Source organism: Episyrphus balteatus, chromosome 1, assembly GCF_945859705.1.
Source record: "Episyrphus balteatus chromosome 1, idEpiBalt1.1, whole genome shotgun sequence".
Lineage (NCBI taxonomy): Eukaryota > Metazoa > Arthropoda > Insecta > Diptera > Syrphidae > Episyrphus > Episyrphus balteatus.
In genome coordinates, this window is record NC_079134.1 from 22,811,863 (window position 1) to 22,833,962 (window position 22,100).

Consider the following 22,100-nt stretch of genomic DNA (forward strand, 5'->3'; position numbering starts at 1 on the left):
AAAAAGACAATGATTCATTTTATTTATGGTTTTGATGACAAATTAAACATTTATAAAGAAGTTCTTACACGTTTTACGCGATTCAATGGCTTTTTGGGACCAATTACAGATTTTACTGTCTCTTCGAAAAAAACACCCTTTCACCAAAAATTTTTTTTATGAAAACTCTTTATTCTTGCTTTCTATCCCAAAATCAATGTTTTTACCAAATTTCATTAGGGTGACCCATCATTTTTGTTTTCACTCAAAAAAACACCCTGTTAACCATGATATTTTTATAGACACTTAAGATTCTTGTTTCTTATCTTCAAAATAACATAATTGCTAAATTTCAATAGGGTACCACTAATATTACTCTAGTATTTCACACTTTTTCAAATAAACCCATATTTTCTTTACTTCTAAAAAAAACACCCTTTCACATAAAAAAAAATGTATAGACTTACATTATTCGTAGTTCCCATGAAAAAGAGAATATATTTAATGAATTTCGTAAGGGTACCATTTATACCATTGATTTTATCGGACTTATCGCGGATTTTTCCCTTTTTCCCAAAAAAAAACACCCTTTAACCTAAAATATTTGTATAGACTTTTTGAGTTCTTGCTTTCTGTTATAAATGAAACATTTTTACCAATTTTCATTGGTGTAACAATTTTTTCCCAGTTTTTGTGGTACTAATTCCGAATTTCATAATTTCTTGAAAAAAAAAACACCCTTTCACTCAACATAATTTTTTACTTTTTATAGATTCTTAATTCTTATACCAACCAAAACTATTTTACCAAGTTTTAAAAATTAATAAAATATAAGTTAGCTGTTATGATACCTTTCTCACACACAACTTAACCTATCAAAAAAACACCCTTTCACCCAAAATATTTTTTAAAACTTTATGAATCCTTTCTCCCTGTTTTATTTTAAACCTTCATCCCAAATTTTGTCAGTGTAGCATGTTTTTCACATGGGTTTCGGTTATATTTTACCTGTTGAGGTCAAAAAACAAGCACCCTGGTTTTTAATCGGAAATAACTTTTTTTAGAGCAATCGTATTGACTTTAATTTTATGTCATTAGATTCAGCATCAAAAAATACCTTGAAAACATGTGTCATATGATGATATTCAACAAACAATTTTTTTCAGTATATTTTTGACCTTCACCCCCTCCCTCTTGTCCGCGAAAAAACACCCTTCCACCCAACTTTTTTTTTATAGACTTTTTTTGTACTTGGTTCTTATCCCAAAAGCAAACTTTTTGCCAAGTTTCATGAGTGGAACAATTTTTTTTTTATAAATGCCTATTTTACCTGTACTATAAAAAAATATGCGATCATTGTTATTAAGTTGGGTTTGAAAGTTATATTTGAAAGCGTTAAGATATTAAAATTTAATTATCCTTATTGTTGATTGGCAAGTTTTTGATTGAGCCTTAAAAGGCCTGTGGACAAATAAGTTCGAATACAAAATTAAATTAAATACACGTACATACTTGTCGTTATGGTTAAAATTGGTTAGAAAGTTTAAGCTTATTAAAATTTTAATTTAATTTTATCTTTAATTTTTTAAGAAATGTAAAAAAAAAACTATAAAAATTGATTTTTAAATTAAGAAAACACCATTTTAAATAGTTTTAATCTCCAAATGAAGTACCTAAGCCATTTTTTTTTTCTTTTCTTGTACGTAAAACAACACTTTTTTCAAAATTTTTATAATAATTTTTTTTTACATACAAATTTTCGAAAATTTAAAAAAAAAAATGTGGTATTCCTTTTGAACTTTTGAAGAAAATATTATCCCCATATTCATATTTTAAGTGAATTTATTAATCTGTTTAAAAAAAAAATTATTTTTCAAAAAAAAAGATTTTGAAATATTTTTTAAAAATTAAAAATTGTTTTTTTTTTTAAATTTTTTTTCTTAAATTTTGAAGTAGGATACTAAAACGTGCTAGCACACAATTTTTTGTTGAAATCGGTTCAGTAGTTTACGAGAAAGTGAAAAATCAATAAAACGATTGCTGATAGGTTCTGTAGTTATGGATTTCTTCACTTAGTTCCTTCTTGTAAGCCACCTTGAACGAAAATTTAAGGAATTGCTTCAAGTCTTTAGTCAATTTTATTTAAATCTTTCTTCTCGTTGTCTTGTTTAAACTTATTCGATAAAGTCGTAGAGTCTCAAATTTCAAGTTTAAAGGTTTTTGCCTTCTGATATGAAGGCCTGCATAATAATGACTTTTTTTTTTTGCGGACTCAGTATTTCGAAAAAGACTCATTATTTTTTTTACATTTTTTCGTCTATTTTTGCGGTGCATTTGGTCATTGATATTCTTTTATTATAAAAATGCCAATAAATTCAAATACTCACTTCAGTGGCACCTTTTTCTCTGTTAAATGTTCTAATTGCTATTGCATGTAGGTGGACATCAGAAGTTCTAAACTTCTTGACTTCTCCTATTAGAAGTTACAAGACAAAAAAAAAAAAAAACACCTTTAAACTCTTTTCAAGGCTTCAAGTTGGTTATAATTTCCATTACTGGAACACTTTATGACTGATTTTACGACACTTTAGATATAGAAAAATCTCAAGAGTTTTATATGTTGTAAGCACTTACTCCCCCCCGTTCCCCCATATTATTTAACCACCATATCCAAAACGTATATAAACGTACTCAAGCTAGTTAAGGAAATGAAAGAACAACAAGAGCAGTCGGCCAACCGACAGAATCATAAACTAACAAAACATGACAACCGTTTACACCGCGAAGAACAGTAAAAATAGTAATAATCAACCACCAGTAAGCTAGGTATCTTATAGAGCTGAGTTGGACTACAACTACTGGTTGTATGGACTTGGACGGATACCAGAGACGAGAGGACGATGTATAAAAGTACCTCAAGTTTGCCTTTTCAAGAGTCCTCATCTTCTCATCATCAAGTCAAGTATCTCACCGAATAAGAAAAAAAAAGAAGTAGATAACTTAAGCTACTTCCAACACAAGGCTTCATATAGGCACCTATCCGTTTATATGTAGGCTCAGGGAAAATGTTCTACAAAAAAAAAAAAAAAAAAAAAAAAATAACAAATCTGTGAGTTTTCAAGTGTTTGGCTTTAGCTGCTGTTAACTTGGCTTGATGAACGATACATACGGTGGCATAGTAAAAAAAAAAAAAACTTCAAACTAAAATCAGAAGTTCAGACCATGACCAATCTAAGTTGGAGGTTGAAAAATAAATCAAAACGAAAAGCGGCATCAAATCAGAACTCTTTGCAACTTGACATTTTATATATATATATTTTTTTTGAGACGCGAGTGATACGCTATGATTTCTTGAGAAGCATAGAACAGAAAAAAAAAAGTTCTTTTCGTTTCAAGCCATCAGTCGAATTATAGAATCACACAGGAAAAAAGGTGGATATTCAAAGTGAGATCTGTTGTGTGTGAATGAATGAAGGCGTGGGATACAAAAAAAATCAGAGTGAATTATAATTTTTATTATAAATTATGTGATGACTCTAATTTATATAAATGGAAGAATTGTGAATGTGGAATGAACAGAAAAATAGCTGAAGCGTATAACATGGGGAAGGAAATAAGGCAAATTAAGTTGAGCGTCTTGATTTTTTGTTTTGTTTGACATTTAAATGACCTTAAATTAGTCTTTATTGGTTGAAATAATAAGAAAATTGAGTAGTTGATCAAGAGACTGAAGAGGCTTAAGAAAATTTTGACGTTTTGCAATAAATTTTCACTTTATATTTTGATGTGAAAGAAAATGTGGAACGTATTCATTTTTTTTGTGTCTTTTTTTATGGTTCGCATAAAAATAGTGAAAGGTTTTTTTTTTAATTTTTTTATATAAAACTCATATTTGGTTTGTTTGCTTAAATTCTTTTATATTCCACACGGAAACTACTTATGTTCCACGTGTTTATAAGTCGTACATAGCATTTTCACAGAACAGCTTTAATAAGTCCTTAGCATGTTGTGCCCAAAGTTTATTGAAAAAAAAGAGAATAAATAAAAAAATTCATTGCAAAAAGCTTACGTTCAATTCTAAGCAATACGTTCCACATGTCTGTTTTTCATTAAAAATTTTTAGTTTTTCATATTATCTATATATGTTTTTTTTATGGGGCGATATACAAGTTCTAGAATGAGTTAATTTTTCCTTTTTCAAATTGTGAGTCAATACGTTCCATATACTTATCAATAAAAATTGGACGGATCAAATATTCTTGGAAAAACTTATTGACATTTTTATTGTTTAAGTTATTTTTTTTTAAACATATGTACATTGTGAAACAAAATTCTAAAGAGTCACCTTTTAAAGAAAGGTGTTCCATTTCATAACATAATCAACATCTAAGTGGTAGTGAAATGGTAATAAGTCTGAAAACCTGGATATAATCAACATCAAAACAACTTTCCAAAACAGCTAGAAACTTTAAGGAAAGAATTCTTCAATCTCTTGATGGAATTTACAGAGACGATAAAGCTTGTTTTTAAAACTGCAAAATATGTTGTTTAGTGGTTTTGAGCTCCAAATGAATAGTAAAACTTCTTGTAGGTATAGAAATCAATTTTTTAATTTTGTCGTTAGTGCGTTTATTTTTTTTCAAAAAAACGATGGAACGTCAGTAAAAAGTTAATACTATAATAAATAAATCGAAACTAAAAACAAAATATCAAAAAATTTTCACATCATTTTCAAAAAATTGCTATTTAAAACAAAATTAAAATGCACGACTGGGGTCGCACGTACCTACTTGCTGTTATGGTAAAAGTAACTCTAATATTAAAGCTTTTTATTGAACAATATTAGTTTTTATAAATTAATTAAATACAGTTTTAGATGATCTTTTACACAAAACCAAGTATGCCAAAATCAACTGTCAGCCCATATAATCAAGTTTGCCATATCTTGTATAAAAGAGAGTTTTTAGAAAAAAAATTTCGAAAATCGTTAGATCCGTTAAAAAAAAATAATTTTTTATACCTATACCTATAAGAATTTTTCAACATTTTTCAAAAAAAATTTGGTAGGTATGCCAATTTAAGGAAATATTATTCAACACATAAAAACAAAGTTTAAATTAAATTCATCAATCCGTTTTCAAAAAATTGATTTTTCAAACAAAAAATTTAAATATTTTTCAAAAATCCAAAAATGTGTTTTTTGAAAATTGTTATACATATAACATTTATTTTAAATTTTCTGTATAAAAATGAGAAATTCATAAAATAAAACGGTTCTATAATTTTTTATTTCGAAAGAAAGCTCTTATGTGTAACATTAAACAGAAAAACTTTAATCAAAATCTTTAGAGCCGTTTTTGAAATAAATTAACTTTTCAATTTCCGTTATATGAGATGTACCGTTAGTTTTGGTCCTTAAAAAAATCAATTTGTCCTCTAAGGAATCACCCAGTTTTGTTAACTACCAAGTTTGAAGAAAATCGCTCCAGTAGTTTCGGCTATAGTTTGAGGTACTTACAGACAGACAGAATTGTCGGAACCACTTTTTTGGCATTCTCCCAAAAAATAATTTGTTTTATATTTAAAAATAAAATCGTTGGAACCGTTTTTAATAAACTTTTCCTATAGTAAATATATCGCAAGTGAAAATTCACTCTGGAACAGGTCACTTTTATCAAACTATTTTTTAACTTTTACAGAAATTTTTGGACAGACGAAAATTGAAGGTCTAAAGCAAAAAATCATGTATCTACCTATCTTCTATCGCTATCGAACTGACTGTGTCAAATATTTCCAATATTTGGCTACAGATAATTTAATATTATTAAAAAAGCAAAACAGTGCCACCAGATATCTATACTTTGTTCTTGTCACTTCTGTTATAAAGCCCACTCAAATTATTAAGCAATGAAAAATTTATTTAACCAATATCCCAACCCAATATGAAACTTAATACCAACTTGAAAGTGCACACATTATGCCTTCTCCCACTATACTATACATCTTCTCGAATGATGCGGTGCCATACAAATAAAATGCAATTCAAATTACTATTTCCACCAATTGCTGCAACACACACACAAAAAAATTATGCAACCAAAATAGACTCTTCCCAAATTCGGAAGCATCAAAAAGGCTCCACCCAAGTTAACGCCATAGGCATTTAAAATTTTAAATTTGAAAAATAAAAAAAAAAAAAAACAAAGATTCCATGCATGTCGTGAAATGTCAACAGTCGCGAAACAATACGATGTCCAAATGCGTATGGCGTGGATTCCAACTCCACCTTCTAAACGCCAGCAAAAAAAACAACCAACCCACACGCATTCAATTTAAATTTTTTGATAAAGTGAAACCCATCATCCTCTTTAACTCCCGCAGCATGAATCGCGTAGTCAAATAAGCTTCGAGACTCGAAACAAACCAAATGCACATGCACACATACGAATTATGTATGTTGCGCAATGTGAATGGACTCTAACCTCTCTTTCTCTATTTTTGGTTAAGTTTTATCTTTTGGAAGCTATCCAAAGACCAGTAGTAGCTCTCAAGCCAGTTACAGAGCTTGTCTAGTATAGTCTCCAGTGGTCAAGCCTCTCTCTGGAATATTCAAAATGGGATTGGGTGCGAATATGGGTTTCACTATATTTTTTTTGCGAGCTTGTCTACATTTGGTAAGAAGCCATTAACAACTTCAATGTCAAGACAGAGCGGGATTTATGGCAAGTTTGGCACGTAGTTTGAATAGAATTTAGTGTCAAGAAGCCTTAAGGGCTTCTTGAATAGATTTTAAGACAGTTTTTTCTGTTGTTTTTGTTTTATGTTAATTTTTTGTTTAGTCTGCTATCACCACCATCACCAATACCGTCAGCACCTGTCCTGGATGCAGAGACTCATTACTATGCCAAAGTCATATTCCTTTGACATCCCTATTTTCTTGCACCATAAGTCGAATATCGAATCGACAAAACACAAAACTTCTATTTCTTTCAGACAATAAAAAGAACAACGTTTTGGTTGATTTTTTTCCCCATTTTTCTGTATAATTTCTGCAAAACAACAGACAATTGTGTTGGGGTCGCTCTTGAAGCTTGGTAACGCGCGGTAACTGAACTCAAGAGAATTACTACGATTGTATTAGATGAATGGAACTATTGTCTTTTCTTTTTGTTTTGTTTTAGAAGAACAAGACAAAAAAAGAAGAATAGAAAAAAAAGAAACATTTTTACGAAAAACAAAACAAAATTTTTGCTTGTTTAGGTTTAGGGTAACTTCGGGCATTATGGCGCACCGGGCATTATGGCGCACCTCTCAACTAGCATACTTCCAATACTCGCATTTAAATAAAACCAATGCAGAAACTTTGACCTTCGTCGAACACTAGCCTTGTGACGATCGCAGGTCAGTGCTTTTATTTTTGTGCCAAACAAAAAAGAAAACAAAAAAAATATACCGGTTCTGGGTTCCAATATAATATCGCTTTGTTTTTGTTTGTTTGTGTCTCGGTAAGTATACAGTGCACGTGTTTGTTGTAAAGAGTGAAACGCAGGGTACAGTTTTGGTTTGGTTATATCACTTGTTATATTTTAACTGAAGTAAGAATTTTGTTTAGTTTTTGGAGTTTTGTGAATATGTGTATATTTTGCAATATGGCGCAGATGCAATAAGGGCATTATGGCGCTATATTATACCCGACTGCGCCATAATGCCCTTATGTAAAACTAATTTCAAAAGTAACTCTGCATTTTTTTAAATTTAAAAAAAAAAACCTCAATTTAACGTTAATTTTATGAAACTTATTTACAATTATATTTCAGAAATGCTGAATATACGTAAAAAAAGTAAAGGGTTCCGAAGTAAATGGGGTTCGCCATATTGCCCGTACATAGGGCAATATGGTTTTTTTTGGACTATTTTTAATTTAATTTATTTTTTGTTAAAAAGCTTGAATTTGTATTCTTAAAAAATTTATTTATGTTACGTTTTTATGAAACTTAATTTAAAAAAATGATTGAAGTAAATATTGTAGTCCGTAGTAAAGTTATTTGAGTTTGTGCTTAGGTATGCCATAATGCCCTAATTTACCCTAAGTTCAGTTTGGTTAGGATTTAGATTCTCTTAAGTGTTTTTCTTGCTCTTACGGTTACAACAACAACAAAACAACAATAACATGGCAAATCGAAAATGTCTATGAACAATTCGTCTCTCTCTCTGTATTTTTTTTTTTCTCATCTCAATGATACGATGACGATCATTGGGATATTGTGTGTTTTGTTTTTTTTTTTTTTCGTTCCGTTTGAATGGTTTATGTTTGTCGGGAGAAGGAACAACACATTCATTCAATTTTGCGAATTGAATTGTTTCCTCTCCCTTGTGAATTTTTGTGTGATTAAGGTGGACACAGGGTGTTTTTTTTTTTTTTTGAAAATTTAAGAAGAAACATTTTTGAGATTTTTCTATACATCAAAAGTTACTCATACACCACAGTGAACCTAATAATTCCCATTTATTAAATAGTAAAACAATTTGGGTTATATTGAAAAATGGCGGAAATGCACAAAAATAGTAGGTAGGAACATTTTGTAGTTTCAAGCTTCGATTATAATTGAAAAGCAAGGAAATTGAGACAAGGCTAGGAAGGTTATCGTTGGATCTTTGGGATGATACAATCAGAAATTCATGGGCGAGTAAATAAATTTTACATTCAATTTCTTTCAAATTTATATGGCCTGAAATAATGGTTTGTTAATGATTTTGAAAAATAATTTCCTATAAAACTAGAATTACTTAAAATCATTTATAGGAAAGAACATTTTCGTAGTTAAAAAAAATTGAAAAATATGTTAACTGCACAATATTGCAATTAAACACTTCATTTCATTAGCAAAAGCCTTATTTGCAGCCAGTTCTAAATAAATATCAACTGACATTATTAAAACCATTGGTATTTTCTTCTTTTTTACGATTTAAAAAAATACAAAAAGACCCAACTTTTGAAAAAAAAAAAAAAAAAAAAATTAAGAAGTATTTTAAACCTTGAACGGTACCTGCCATTGAATCATTATTTTTTTTTTCTGGCTTTCTTGTTAACGACTCAATCGATTTTAACTTGCATTTTGATATTGAGAAAAATTTTGAAAAAAAACAAATTTTTTTGGGATTTTGGAATCTTTTTTCTTAAAAATCATTTTTTTTTTTTCAAACAGACTAAATAATTTTTTACAAACTTTGTTTTTAGGTGTCAATTGATATTTTCTTTTAAATGATATATATCAATTTTTTTTTTTTTGGAAAAAAGTTTTGAAAGTTTTCAATATGTAATAAAAAACTATTTAAAAAAAAATCTTAAGATTTTTAATCTTTTTTTCTACAAACTCTTAACTTAGCAAGAAGTTACTTTGTTTTGAGGTAAAGCACATAATGTAGGCACTTTAGTGCAAGTTTAAGATTTTTTTCTAACCGTGTGTCTGTCTGTTTTTATGCTTTTAACGATTTTTGAAGCCCTTTATCTCAGGGAATACTCATCCATATTAACTGAAATTTTATGAGGTGCTTATTTTAGCTCAAAATAATAATGCAAAATAAATTTAATCGTTTAGAATTTTCAATAAAGAATTTTAAACAAAAAAAAACATTAAATAAATTCGAATTTTGTACTGTGTGATGTTAGTTTTGCATTTTCTTAAAAAGTAAGTTGCTATAAATTACACTGGTCAACAAAATAGAACATTTTTTTTTATTTTTTTTGTGTGCTGCGCTGGAATCCGAAGTCAATAAAATTCTATCACATCACGTTTTTGAGATATTCCTGTTAGAAAATCGAAAATGCCAGTTTTTGCGAGTTTTCGAGGTTATTTTTTAACGTTTGGTTATTTGTTAAAATTAAACTTGTAACGTTTTCTAAAAGAAGTAAACATTGTTTTTTATAATTTCGTTTAAATCGTAAATTAGAATTACCTATCGCATTCAAATTTTGAAAATTTTTGTTTAAAACTACTGTTAAAATATCCTCAGGGATCCATGCTGGGACCTGTATCATTTTATTATTTTTAAAGGCTCTTGAAAAAAAGCTCTTCTTGCTTTGAATCTTTTCTGCTTCCTAACTTATTAACTTTTGTACAGAAAAAAAAAAATAAATTGCACGACTGGGGTCACACGTACTTGCTCTTATGCTTAAAGTGACTATAATGTTAAAGCTTTTTATTCAAGAAATTTAAAATTTGATATTTTGAAGAAATTTCATAAGTACCTAGTATAAAAAAATTAAATCTGTTTTTATAATTAATTAAACTATGTTATAAATTATCTTAAAAAAAAAAACAAATATGCCATTTTATTTCTTGTATAAAAAGGTATTTTCAGAAAAAAATTTTCGAAAATTGTAGGAGCCGTTTTTTAAAAAAATAATTTTTTATATATAAAAATTTTTTTAACATTTTTCAAAAAAAAAATTAGTATGCCATTTTGAAGAAATAATTAATTTACACATAAAAACTAAATTTCAAAATTTTTCATTGATCCGTTTTCAAAAAATTGATTTTTGAAAAAAAAAAATTTTGAAATATTTTTTAAAAAACCAAAAATGCGTTTTTTGAAAATTTTCTAAAATTTTAATATTATTTTTACTTACACACTTTTGTATAAAAATTTTCATTTAAATCGGGTTAATGTTGTACGAGATATTCAGAAACGAAAAAAAAAGGTTCTATGACAGGTACCGTTAATAACGGTACAAAAAGTATTTTTTTTATTTAAAAAGTTGGCTCTTATGTGTAGTACTACACACAAAAATTTTAATCAAAATCGTTAGAGCCGTTTTTGAAAAAAATTAACTTTTCTATTTCCGTTATATGGCAGGTACCGTTAGTTTTGGTCATAAAAAAAAATTTCAATTTTCCCTCTAGGGAATCACCAAAAACTGCTAACTACCAAGTTTGAAGAAAATCACTTCACTCGTTTAGGCTGCAGCTCCAGATAGAGACAGACACACAGACAGACAGACAGAATTGCCGGACCCACTTTTTTGGCATTCTCCATCATCGTAATGTCATGTAAAATTGTTATCTCGAGTTCGATTTTTTTTACGAATCCTAAACTTGCCCTATACCCCCAACTAACAATTTTGCTTCTATAAAGCTTTATAGAAGCAAAAGAAGAATGTATAAAGCTTTACAGAAGCAAAATTGTTAGTGGGGCCTAGTACCTATATCGCAAGTAAAAATAAAATAAATTGTATTCTTAATAAATTTAATCTGTTTTTTAAAGAACACCCTGCATTCATCATGACTATCATTGATTTGATGGGAGAATCGATATGTGTGTTGTAAACCAAAGGATCATTTCACATTTTGATGTCCGAAATTTTCTACACAGTTACCTACCGCACCATCATCACCCATCGACCGCATCACCATTGCATCGATCGATTACGTCTCTTTTTTTTTTGTTGTGAGTAAAACATGTTACACATGGTGTGCCATAGCAATTGACGCAATTACAGAAATATTTTAATTGGCTTCAATTTTGTCCCGCTGTTGTTTTCTGAGATGTTTTTTTTTTGCTGTTCAGTTTTGTTGTATATATCGCATCTTATATGTGTACCGCAAACACTATAATACCGCGCAGCCGACAGAGAAGTGTGTAATTGCCTGTGACTTGTATCAAAACAGACATTTTGATTTAATTGTGTCAAAAAGGCCACCATCCACTTAGAGAGACCAAGACCAGCAAAGTGATATAAAGTGTTGCGGTACACCAGGTTACCATAAGCAGTATGTCTTGTCTTTGGGTATAAATTGGTGGCAGAGTTAACAATTCTACCCAACTTTGGGTGGTCATATATGAGACCCCACAAAGAAAAAGAAGAAAAAAAAAAAATAAAATTTACCAACTGAGCGACTAATTGGTAGTTGTCACAAACTTTATAAGCCGAATCACTCGCTTTTATAATCCTCGATAAATCCAAAATGTCCTTACATATCTTTCTAAAAAAAAATACCACCTGTTAACATTTTCGCCTTTTTCGGGTGAAAGTCTCTGTTCCAGTATACAACTTACCTGAAAATATATAAAAAAAAAATTATTATTAATGCAATTTAATTGATTTATAAATTGAATTTATTGAGGAACATTTTTTATAATTTTTTGATTTGTGGCTTTTAATTGGATATTATAGTCAATGAGTGTTGTACCGGGTGCGCATGTGAAACAACGACCAACAAGTCGCACAAGTACAAGAAAGGAGAGACAGTTTATGTGGCCGATACTGTCTGTGTCCAAAAAGTTATCGTTGTAACAACATGCACATTCCTTATACAATTTTTTTTTTTTATATTTTTAAATAAAGTTGAGTCTTGCCAGGTTTTGACTAAACTATGCCCGCTAATGGTTATTATAAAGAAAAAGACAAGTAGAAAAGTCGTGAGAGAGGAGATACAAACGATATTCGGATTAAATTTCGGCTTTGGATTTAAAAATGAAGTCGAATATCGTTTTTTTTTTGTTGAAGAGATGTCATAATCGATTTAGAAAGTTAGAAATGTGTGCACACTTTTAGGCTATTTCTTTTTTTTTTCTTCATTTTTGTTTGTAAATTTAACTCCTTTTGCAGTCTTTTTTTGAGGTAAGACTCCAGTAAGGAAGATTTTTGGAAGATGATTGTGTCGTGTTTAGTGGCGACATTAGTGACATTCGGTTTCGTGTGTGTAACCGACACATGATATAGCACTTTCACAAGTTTTTTTTTTTAGCTTAGCTTAGCAGCTTGCTTGCTAGCTTATTGATTGGTTTTGAGATTGGAGACGAATTGATTGGATTCATATCACCATCATACATATAAAATGCATGACTTATGTTTGCCAGTAGATAGATACAAACATGATGGGATGTGTGCTACAAATGTTGGAGTTTGAGTATGAGAGAAAAAAAATATAATTAGCACGAAATGAAGTTTGTTATTTGCAATTGAATGTGACATTTTTTTTTTAATGGATTGCATGGAGGCACGGCTAGGATTTGGTTAAATGCGGATCTAGTTTGATATTTTTTTTGTGGGTTATCATGTTTTTTGTTGATATAAAAAGAAAAATGTCAGGAACTTTCTTTGGGTTGCTTTTAGAAGATTGATCATTTTTTTATAATCAAAATAAAATTGCGACTACTGGGAAGTAAAATTGGGGTAAATTAAAGATAACGTCGGTTATTGAAACGAAAATTGATTATACTTTCGAGGCTCTAATCTGACTTGAATGCAAACTGGGTATAGTAAGATAGCCGTAAAAAATTTCGATTAGTGACGTTTTTAGTATAAGTTTCTGATATGAAAAATACTTTTATATTTCTAGAAATGAAAGGCGGAACCTACACACTACATACATACACCCTTTTCAACTGTTTTTCGGCTATAAAATGAAAAATTATTATAGCTGCTGAAAAAATGAGGTAAAAAAAGCTAAAAACATGAAATATTAAATGAAGAAAAAAAAAAAACACTTATATGACAAGATCCTTACATATTACAAACTCCTTGGCTTGCCTGCAAAATTTGTGTGGTGTCAGAAATATACTGTCAACATAAAATAAAGTGATTAGGTTGACACTTCTTTATTGAGAAACCGTAAAAATAAAATCTTGCAAACTTTTCAAAAAACACATTTTTGGATTCTGTGAACAAGATTTTTTTTTTACATAAAATTTGCTATTAAAGAGATTCATAACCTAAAATTATACATATGTATATATTATGTATATGTAAAAAGCTTTCCAAAACTTGACTCCAAAAGTCAGAAAAAATTAAAAAAAAAAAAACAAAATTGGTAAGCCATTAGAAAAGAAAAATAAATCGACACATGAAAACAAAATTTCAACTAAAAGCATTTTTCCGTTTTCAAAAAATTGAATATTTATTAAAAAATCCAAAAAATTATTTTTTTATTTTTTAACAATAATTGTCTTTAATATCAACATTAATGTAACTAAAAGTTTTTTTTTAGCAACAATTTTCGTTGAAATCAATTAATAAAAAATTGGTTCTTTGCTTCTTTGGCAGGTTCTACATACTATTAATAACGGTCCAAAAATGATTTTATTTATATGACTAGGAATTAAAAAAAAAAAGCTTTCCAAAACTTTTGGAGTCAGTCAGAAAAAATTAAAAAAAAAAAAAAAAATTGGTAAGCCATTAGAAAAGAAAATATAAATCGCCACATAAAAACAAAATTTCAACTAAATGCATTGGTCCGTTTTCAAAAAATTGAATATTTATTAAAAAATCCAAATTTTTTAATTTTAATTTTAATTTTTTCCTAAACAAAATTAAATTTTTCGTCCAGATAATAACCCAAAACCCTTAATTACCAAGTTTGAAGATAATCGTTGCAGTATTTTAGGCTGTTGCTCGAAATAGAGGCCAGGCAGATACACAGATAGGCGGACATAGTTGCTAGACCCAAATTTTTAATATGCAGCTGGTTAAATAATTTTATTAAAGTTTTTGAAGTGACTGTGAACTATAAATAAAATAAATTTTTTTTAAATATTGTACTTTCTTTTGGCTAATGTCGCATGATCATTTTGTCGTATATGCAAGAAGCTGCACTTCAGCGAAAAGTAGAAAAATGCAAGAAAATTTAAGATCAGACACAATTGATATGAATGTTCCTTATAGTTCTCTTTTTCCAAGAGCATGAATTTTAATCTAGAATTATTTTTTTCATCAATAGGCATCATACTGCAGATTTGTCTGAGCGAGCTCAGAGTATTTTGTCAACAATTTTTAAAAATATCAGATCAGCTTAAAATGACGGATAATAGATTTGTGAACATTTTTCCACTTTCTGAAATTCGTTTCAGCATCCCTTCCAAAGTGATACCTTAGAACCACTGAGGAAGAGTTTTAATTGTTTTATTTAGCAGGCATCTATCGAAAGTACTGTAACTGTATCTCTCGAGAAATTTGAATCATTTGAAACTTGAATCACAAATATTTAACTCTTCGGATCTAAAAAAGTTAATATGTAAAAGTTATTTTGATGAAAGATGAAGTTCTGGTGGTCAGTAGGGACGCGGGCCAGTGGCCAACTGCAACGATTTCTTATGTAATCAGTACAAGAATTTCAGTTATGGTAAAACCAGTCGTTTAGTTTTCTCCCTTTTATCTAATTTCTAGAACAGAAATTCTACTCTTGTTTAATTTTTTTGTAATCCAAACAAATTTTAAAATTTTATAATTTTTCTGACATTTTAAATATCAATTTTTAAATTTCGAGTGAAAGGCATTTTGCAAAAAAAAAAAAGAGACCAAAAAAATATCTATAACTTTGGATTGTACTAAAATTCTGTTAAAACGGCTAAACTGCAGAGTTAATAAAGAACCATTATTAAATGATCATTTTCTAGAATACTTTTTTTTCGATATTCAAGTAAAAAACATCGGAGAGAAACGTTGAAGTGAACTGTTGTCGAATTGAAGCTTCTTTTACTGAATGAATGGAATATACAGGATATCAAACTGAGCAAGGCTTTGATTTGCATGCCGATCAACATAATAATCAACTTTACCCAAGTAGACTATTCAACTATTTACCGGTTGAAAGAAATATACATCCATTTGATCACCCTGATTTAATATTTCCTGATCGTTCCTATCATCAAGACCATATTGAATATAGAAGTGCTCCAGAAGAACAGCATCATCAAACTTATTTTTGTCGAAAACGTCGTTGCTGTCATTTGAATATTTGTGCTGATTCAAATCAAGCACCATCTAAACTTCCACAACCTATAAAAATGGATAAAACTATTGAACCCAAAACTAAGCCGGAGAAGAAAAAGAAAACAATTAAGGAGCCTCCCTCAAAGCAAGTTCCTAAAGTTACCAAACCTAAACCAAGTTCAGAACCCAAGGAAGATCCTATCCCAGAACCAGCACCAAAGGTATCTAAAGAACAATATCTATCTTGTTGTTCATCATGCTGCGTCAGTACAAAGTGTTCATGTTGTGGATCATCTTGTTTACATAAACATCGAAATTCAAGTAAAACTGATGAAGCAAATTGTGAAGAAGATGAAGATCCTTCTGAAGAATTCTTTTGTGCTGTTCGAGAATCAATGGAAAATGCTGTTAAGGTTCAAAAAAATGATATATTTTTTTTGACAATTACTTCATAGAACTTCAATTTGTATTGCAGAAAGCTTTTGATAACGTTTTTGGACGATATTTTGCATGTTGTATATCCAAAATTGACAGTTTGACATGTCGAGTTGAACGTACTGAATATCTGCTGAAAAAAATGCACAAAGATTTGAAATTTCGTATTTGCGTTTTGGATCGTAGTAATAGTCAACAATTTCAGTATCTTTGTGATCAAGTGAATAAAGATAAATACTTGAAGAGTTCTTCGGAATCACAAGGATGTAATCGTAAAATGAAATGTAAGCCACCAAAAAACTGGCGTGAGCCTAAGCAAGCTCCTTGTGAATCTAAGCAACCTCGTTGCGTGCCCAACCAATCTCGCTGCCAACCTAAAGAATCGAGTTCAAGTGACAACTGTAGAAGAGATGTGAACTTGAGTAGCAAATCAAAATGTGGAAATAAATTCGGACAAGTTAAAAGTCAATATTGGAATTGCGGTCAACAAAGTGACAATAATTCAGCTGAAAATTCTTACGATTCTGGTCAAAGTTGTGAAGAAGTTGTTATTAACGAAACCGATTTAAAAGAAAATGAATCGAAAAACAAAAAAACTAAATCAAGTAAAATTGGAAATAATGAGGAAACGCATCAGCGTAAACGAAGTAGAAGTAGTGATGGGATCAGTACAACGTCGAAGAAGAAAAACAGAGTTGTTATTTGATTTTGGAAAGAAAATCTGAGCTTTTGTGCGAATTTAAAAAATCATTTTGAAATACGTACATTTGAAATGATTTTTTAAATTTGCATAAAAATCAGATTTGAGTGGAAATCATTAAACTAAAAATTTGATGCAGATTACAAAAAAAATTTTAATGGTTTAATTTAAATTGCAAGAAAATATTCAGGCTGAATTTGATAGTATAAAAGTCCAAAAACTGCCCTCTTTCAATAGATGAATAAAAATAATATTATTTGCATATAAAACCATATTTTTAAGTTAATATCTGCAATTTAATCAAGTTACTTTAATTTGCTTCATTTAAACAAAAGAGCTGAGCAACGAACTTTTTTTTTTTTTATTTTTGTGCATTCCTTTAATTCTTGTGTTTTCTTTGGTTCTGCTACTATTCTACTTAAAACCACAACTTTAAACTTTTTGAATATCATATTTCTTATCTTTTTTAGCTTAAAAAACTTTTGACTTCTTACGGTAATGTTAAAAGATTTAATTTTTTTTATAGTAGTAATAATTCTTTGTATGTTGGAAGTTACAAAATGACAACTTTTAACAACTTACTTAAAAGTGATAACCGATAAGTATTAAATTATAAGTGAAAAGCGATAAGTTATGGACAGTGATAAATTCCTCTAAAAAATGTGGTTTCTGGCTTCCTTGTTAAATCAAATTCGTATTTCAGTGTCATCAAAATTAACTACTTTTTCTCAACCCTCTTCACACTTCTTTCGACAAAAATGTTCAAATGTCATCAACATCCAAAATAAAAAAAAAAAAAAAAAACGAGGTGTGTATCAAATCAAGAGAAATGACATCTCTCTTTATGTTTTCAAAGCTACTTCTTCAGAATGTGGGTTCATTGGCTTGGCAAAAACTTCGATATACAATAAATCTGTGCAACAAGTCACAAAAAAAAATTCCATCAGCAGAAGTTAAAAAATTTTTTAAAAAGAAGAAATATCCCCAAAGAAGGGTCACACCACGCTAATTAATTGGCATTTAAATTATTGACAGCTTCAGCCTGGCAAAAAAAAAAAAAAATAACATACCAAAAAGATACAATCTGATCGGATTGAAGTTTATTGGATTAAAAAAAAAGGAAATGCCATACAAATTTATTTCTTTTTATTTTTTTTGGGTATTTTAAGTATGCTCAAAGCATACCAAAATTGACAAAGAAATCGAAAGAAACAGTTAAATAAAATTTTTCAGTTCTTATACGAGTCGAGATACTAATTGGTAATATGATATTTATGAACGTTTTTTTTTTTTTTTTGCGGAATTAATTTTTGAATCAAAAAAACTTTCAAATGCATTTTAATCATTAAATTAAATAAAATGAAATATATTTTTTTTTTAATAATAAATATTACCAAAGATTCAGTTGAAAGAAAAATATAAACAAAAAAATGCCACTGGCAACGACTGGCAAAGACGAAGTATCTACAAGATACATTATGCTTGCCAACATTTTCACATTATTTGCATGCTCATGGATTTGTTTTTTTTTTTTTCACTTTTGATTTTGATTTTGCATAAAATGCGCACAAAGCTCACTCAGTGCAATGCGGCGCACTCCTTCTTGTGTGTGAATGGGAAATCCACAAAATGCCACACTAGACGGAATTATTTAGGAATCAATGGAGACTTGCTATATGGCATGTGTATGTTGCACTAGACTACCAAGTACCAGTAGCATTACACTAGCTCAAAGGATAAATGGCATTTGCATACAAATCATAGAAGGAAAAAGTATATGAAAGCCGCATATTTAGACCGAAACCAAAAGTCATAAGCATCTCTCTCTTATACAATACCGGCCGCCTTCAGTCTTTTTATAACTTTTTTCTAAACCTTACCTACGGCTACCTGCAGCAAATCAGGATTGAATAAGTAATTTATAAAATTTATGGAATTTAATGAAGTATTTTCGCCGTGGATCATATTTCACCACATTCACATACATACTCTCCAACTCGTAGGAGTATACATCGAAGAATCGATTGGGTGTGGCTTTTGAAGACTAAAGGTATCTCTGAGCCTCGATGGGTCGAGTTTGGTTAGTCGATGAGTCTTGACAAGTTTCGACGTCGCGACGACGAACGATGGATCTAATTTTGGATACACTTTAATGGATATGGATAAGTTGGAGTTCTTCGAATGAAATGGACGAGCGGGTACAATATATTCTATGTTGTTTGTTTGGAGAAGTATAAAAAAAAAGGTAATTTAATCTAAACATGTCGGTGTTTATTCGGATGTCATCACAACATTAAATTAAAGATCAAAACGTGCGGTACACGGTTTATTTGTATTTCTTTTTTTTTATCTGTTAAAGTTGCAATATAAGTTTGTGATGATCATCATCCAGCCTAGACCAGCATCAAAGCCAGTTTTTTTTTTTTGTATTTTTAAGAAGACCTGGGCGAGAATGTATACAATCTTCTGTTGGATATAATGATCGATTTCACGCTGACTGCAGAATGCTGCAGCAACAGAAAACAGGCATATATGATTGCACGACACCATTACTAAAAGCCATGCACGTGATGTTGCACCTCTGTTGTTGGTATACATAGCTGAATGGTTCCTTATAACCGTGATGTGCTGGTAGTTGAGAGTGCGAGTTGAGGATGCTACAAAAGGAGAGTTCTGAATTTATTCCTAAAGCCGAAGCAAAAGAGTTGGTTGGATTCCCCAGATTATTCATCATCATGCAACAATGTTGCAATATTATTGCTGCTGGATGATGATGCACCAAGACCAAGACGCGCCAGCAAGATGAACAGAGAAAGATACATATAAGGAGTTTATGATGAGGTTTTTTTTTTTTTGTTCTTGTGTTTTTCTAAACAGCCACTGGTTTCAGTTTATTGGTAGAAGAAGTTTGTTATATGCAGCTGAAAAGTTGATTCATGACTTGATGTAATGCAATAGCGGGTTGATATTTGTGTAACTTTGTATCTAAGCATAATTGTGTTAATCCAATAAATCCCATTAAGTCTAATTACACTTTTTTTTTCTTTTTTTAACTCAAAACGACCACACGGGCACATACATATAGACTCTTTATATAGAGTTTAAAAGCCAATAAAGTGACTTGAAGTCTTAAAGCCAATCCATAAGATCAGTGTGCCCACGCATCGATTATAAACTGAAATAAAATAAAAAAATCAGAAAAAAAACTTCAATAAAAATTGCCTGAAGCAATACAAAATGCAAATTTTGCGTCGTACGAGTATCTTGCGGAAAAATAAAATTCCAACTGTAACCTATTCTTAGTGTGTTGATACTTTTTTTGTTTCTTGCTTTTATTACAGAAAAATAACAAAATAAATGGCGGCAATCTTGAGGTGCGTTTCTTCATGGTCTAGGCTTTAGTTAAAATGCGAAACAAAAATTTACGAGAAAGACAAAAAAACACAGACACAATGAAAGAAGAAAAAAAGAACAATATGTCTTGAGATAAAAATAAATTTTCTATCAAAAGCTATTTGCGTTGAAAATCGAAGGACATTTTTGTATGTGTGGTTGATATATGGAATTAATATGCACTCATGCTCTCAAGCCCATGCCCAAGTCTTAATATAGATTTTCTCATATGCGAAGCTACTCTATGAGCTATTATCACCCACGATATCGATTGGATTATCGATTTTCAATGAAAATCGTATAGGTGAACTTATCTTCGTGATCAGGTATATTTTTTGTCTTGTAAATAAGTTTAAATGATAGCACTTCTAAAGCCAATTATTTTGTTAACTCGATTTGATATTGTGTAATGGGATTAGAAGATTATGACTGATATCTAGAAAATTTACATAAATAAAATTAACTTTAGCGAAAAGTAATACAAATTTACAAAAATTAAAAAAAAATGTTCAATCTAGTACTTTTTTGATTGCATCAATTTATTAAATGGCTATCTTTGTCTTGTAATTAGTCTATCAACTGCATAAGTTTTCGGTTATTCTACTTTTTCAATCGGCGGCGTATAACTAATGTAAACAGGGGCGGATCCAGGATTTTTTTCTGGGGGGGGGGGGGGGGCACAAGGGACGGATTGGCAAAAAAAAACAGCATTAACAGTTTAGAAATAAAGTGAAGTATCATACGACTGACTAACAAGCATACAATTTTAACGACCCACAGTGGTCTAAAACCTGGCCAAAAATATTTAGGCACATTTCCCACATCAAATAGGTACCAAATGACCAAAAAGTTATTCGGAAGGAAAAATTTTCATTTTCTTGTTACAGTAAAAGCCACTTAAGTGCTTACCCACTTACCCCTGGATTAGGCGGGAGAAAACAAATATAAAAAATCAGCAAATGCACGTACAATCCTGTGCTATATTAAAGTTAGTAATCTATTCTTTATTTTATTTTTTGACTTAAGTTGTTTCATCAAACAGTTTTTGAGAAATTAAGTTTTAAAGATGAAATTTTGAAAAAAAAAAAAAGTTTAAGTTTTTTAATTGATTTTGTATAAAATTTTGCAATATTATGGACATAATTACACCATTAGTTAATGACCTAGTAGTTTTTAGTCAAATACTAAAGACTTCATTCTAATAAATATTAAAGTTCCTAAGAATAACAAAAAAACTGAATCATACTTTTTTGCCGGGAAACCCAGTTTTGTTTTTTTTTTTTATTTGCATTAACCTTCTGTAACCCAAGGTCGTAAATTTAAAAATTAATAAGTCAATCGATTGGCCTTTATCTTTAATAAAACACGTATTTTTTAAAAATTCAATAAAGTCATTATTTACTTACATATATATTTCGATATTTAGGGAGTAAAAAAAGTTTAAATAATTTATTTTTATATAAAAATGCAAAAATTCAAGCAAAAAGCTATCTAATATTAATTTTTAGGCACTTTCCTAAAATCCAAAAATAAAACCCCGTGGGTTTACTAATAAAAACTATTTTTTTCTGAATTCCGTAGTTTTTACACAAATTAGCTTTTTTCAAAAAAAGCCCAACTTTCAACATTAACTGTCAATTAAAAACTATTGGTGCTATTTATTAGAAATTTGAAGTACTATTTCGATAAAGCAATACTTCAAGATTATATTAGAAGCTTCAAAAGACAAAAAAAATTGTTCCTAGAGCTTTTATGCAATCTTTTTCGGTTTGTTACAGAAATGTCACATGGGGCTACCAGGGGTTAAATTGTTTTATATCTCAAGAATATTGTGTTCAAATTGTAGGTCTCTTGGAGCCAAATTGACCAAGTTATGAGTAT

At 29.7% G+C, this 22,100-nt stretch overlaps 2 protein-coding genes across 2 annotated transcripts in view; one reads left to right on the forward strand and one right to left on the reverse strand.

The window, feature by feature from the left end:
- LOC129914413 (protein dachsous) overlaps nt 1–22,100 on the reverse strand; it is a 231,187-nt gene that overhangs the window by 102,849 nt on the left and 106,238 nt on the right. The window lies entirely within an intron of this gene.
- On the forward strand, nt 15,204–16,835 carry LOC129914481 (uncharacterized). The gene is made up of 2 exons (XM_055993759.1): nt 15,204–16,104; nt 16,167–16,835. The coding sequence occupies exons 1-2, from the start codon at nt 15,466–15,468 to the stop codon at nt 16,830–16,832; spliced, it is 1,305 nt and encodes a 434-aa protein (XP_055849734.1). The 5' UTR covers nt 15,204–15,465; the 3' UTR covers nt 16,833–16,835.

Excerpts from the sequence above, each read along its gene's own strand:
- LOC129914481 (XM_055993759.1), top strand. The coding sequence starts at position 15,466 with ATGGAATATACAGGATATCAAACTGAGCAAGGCTTTGATTTGCATGCC. Across the intron at positions 16,105-16,166 it reads CAATGGAAAATGCTGTTAAG|AAAGCTTTTGATAACGTTTT; the intron begins GTTCAAAAAAAT and ends TTTGTATTGCAG.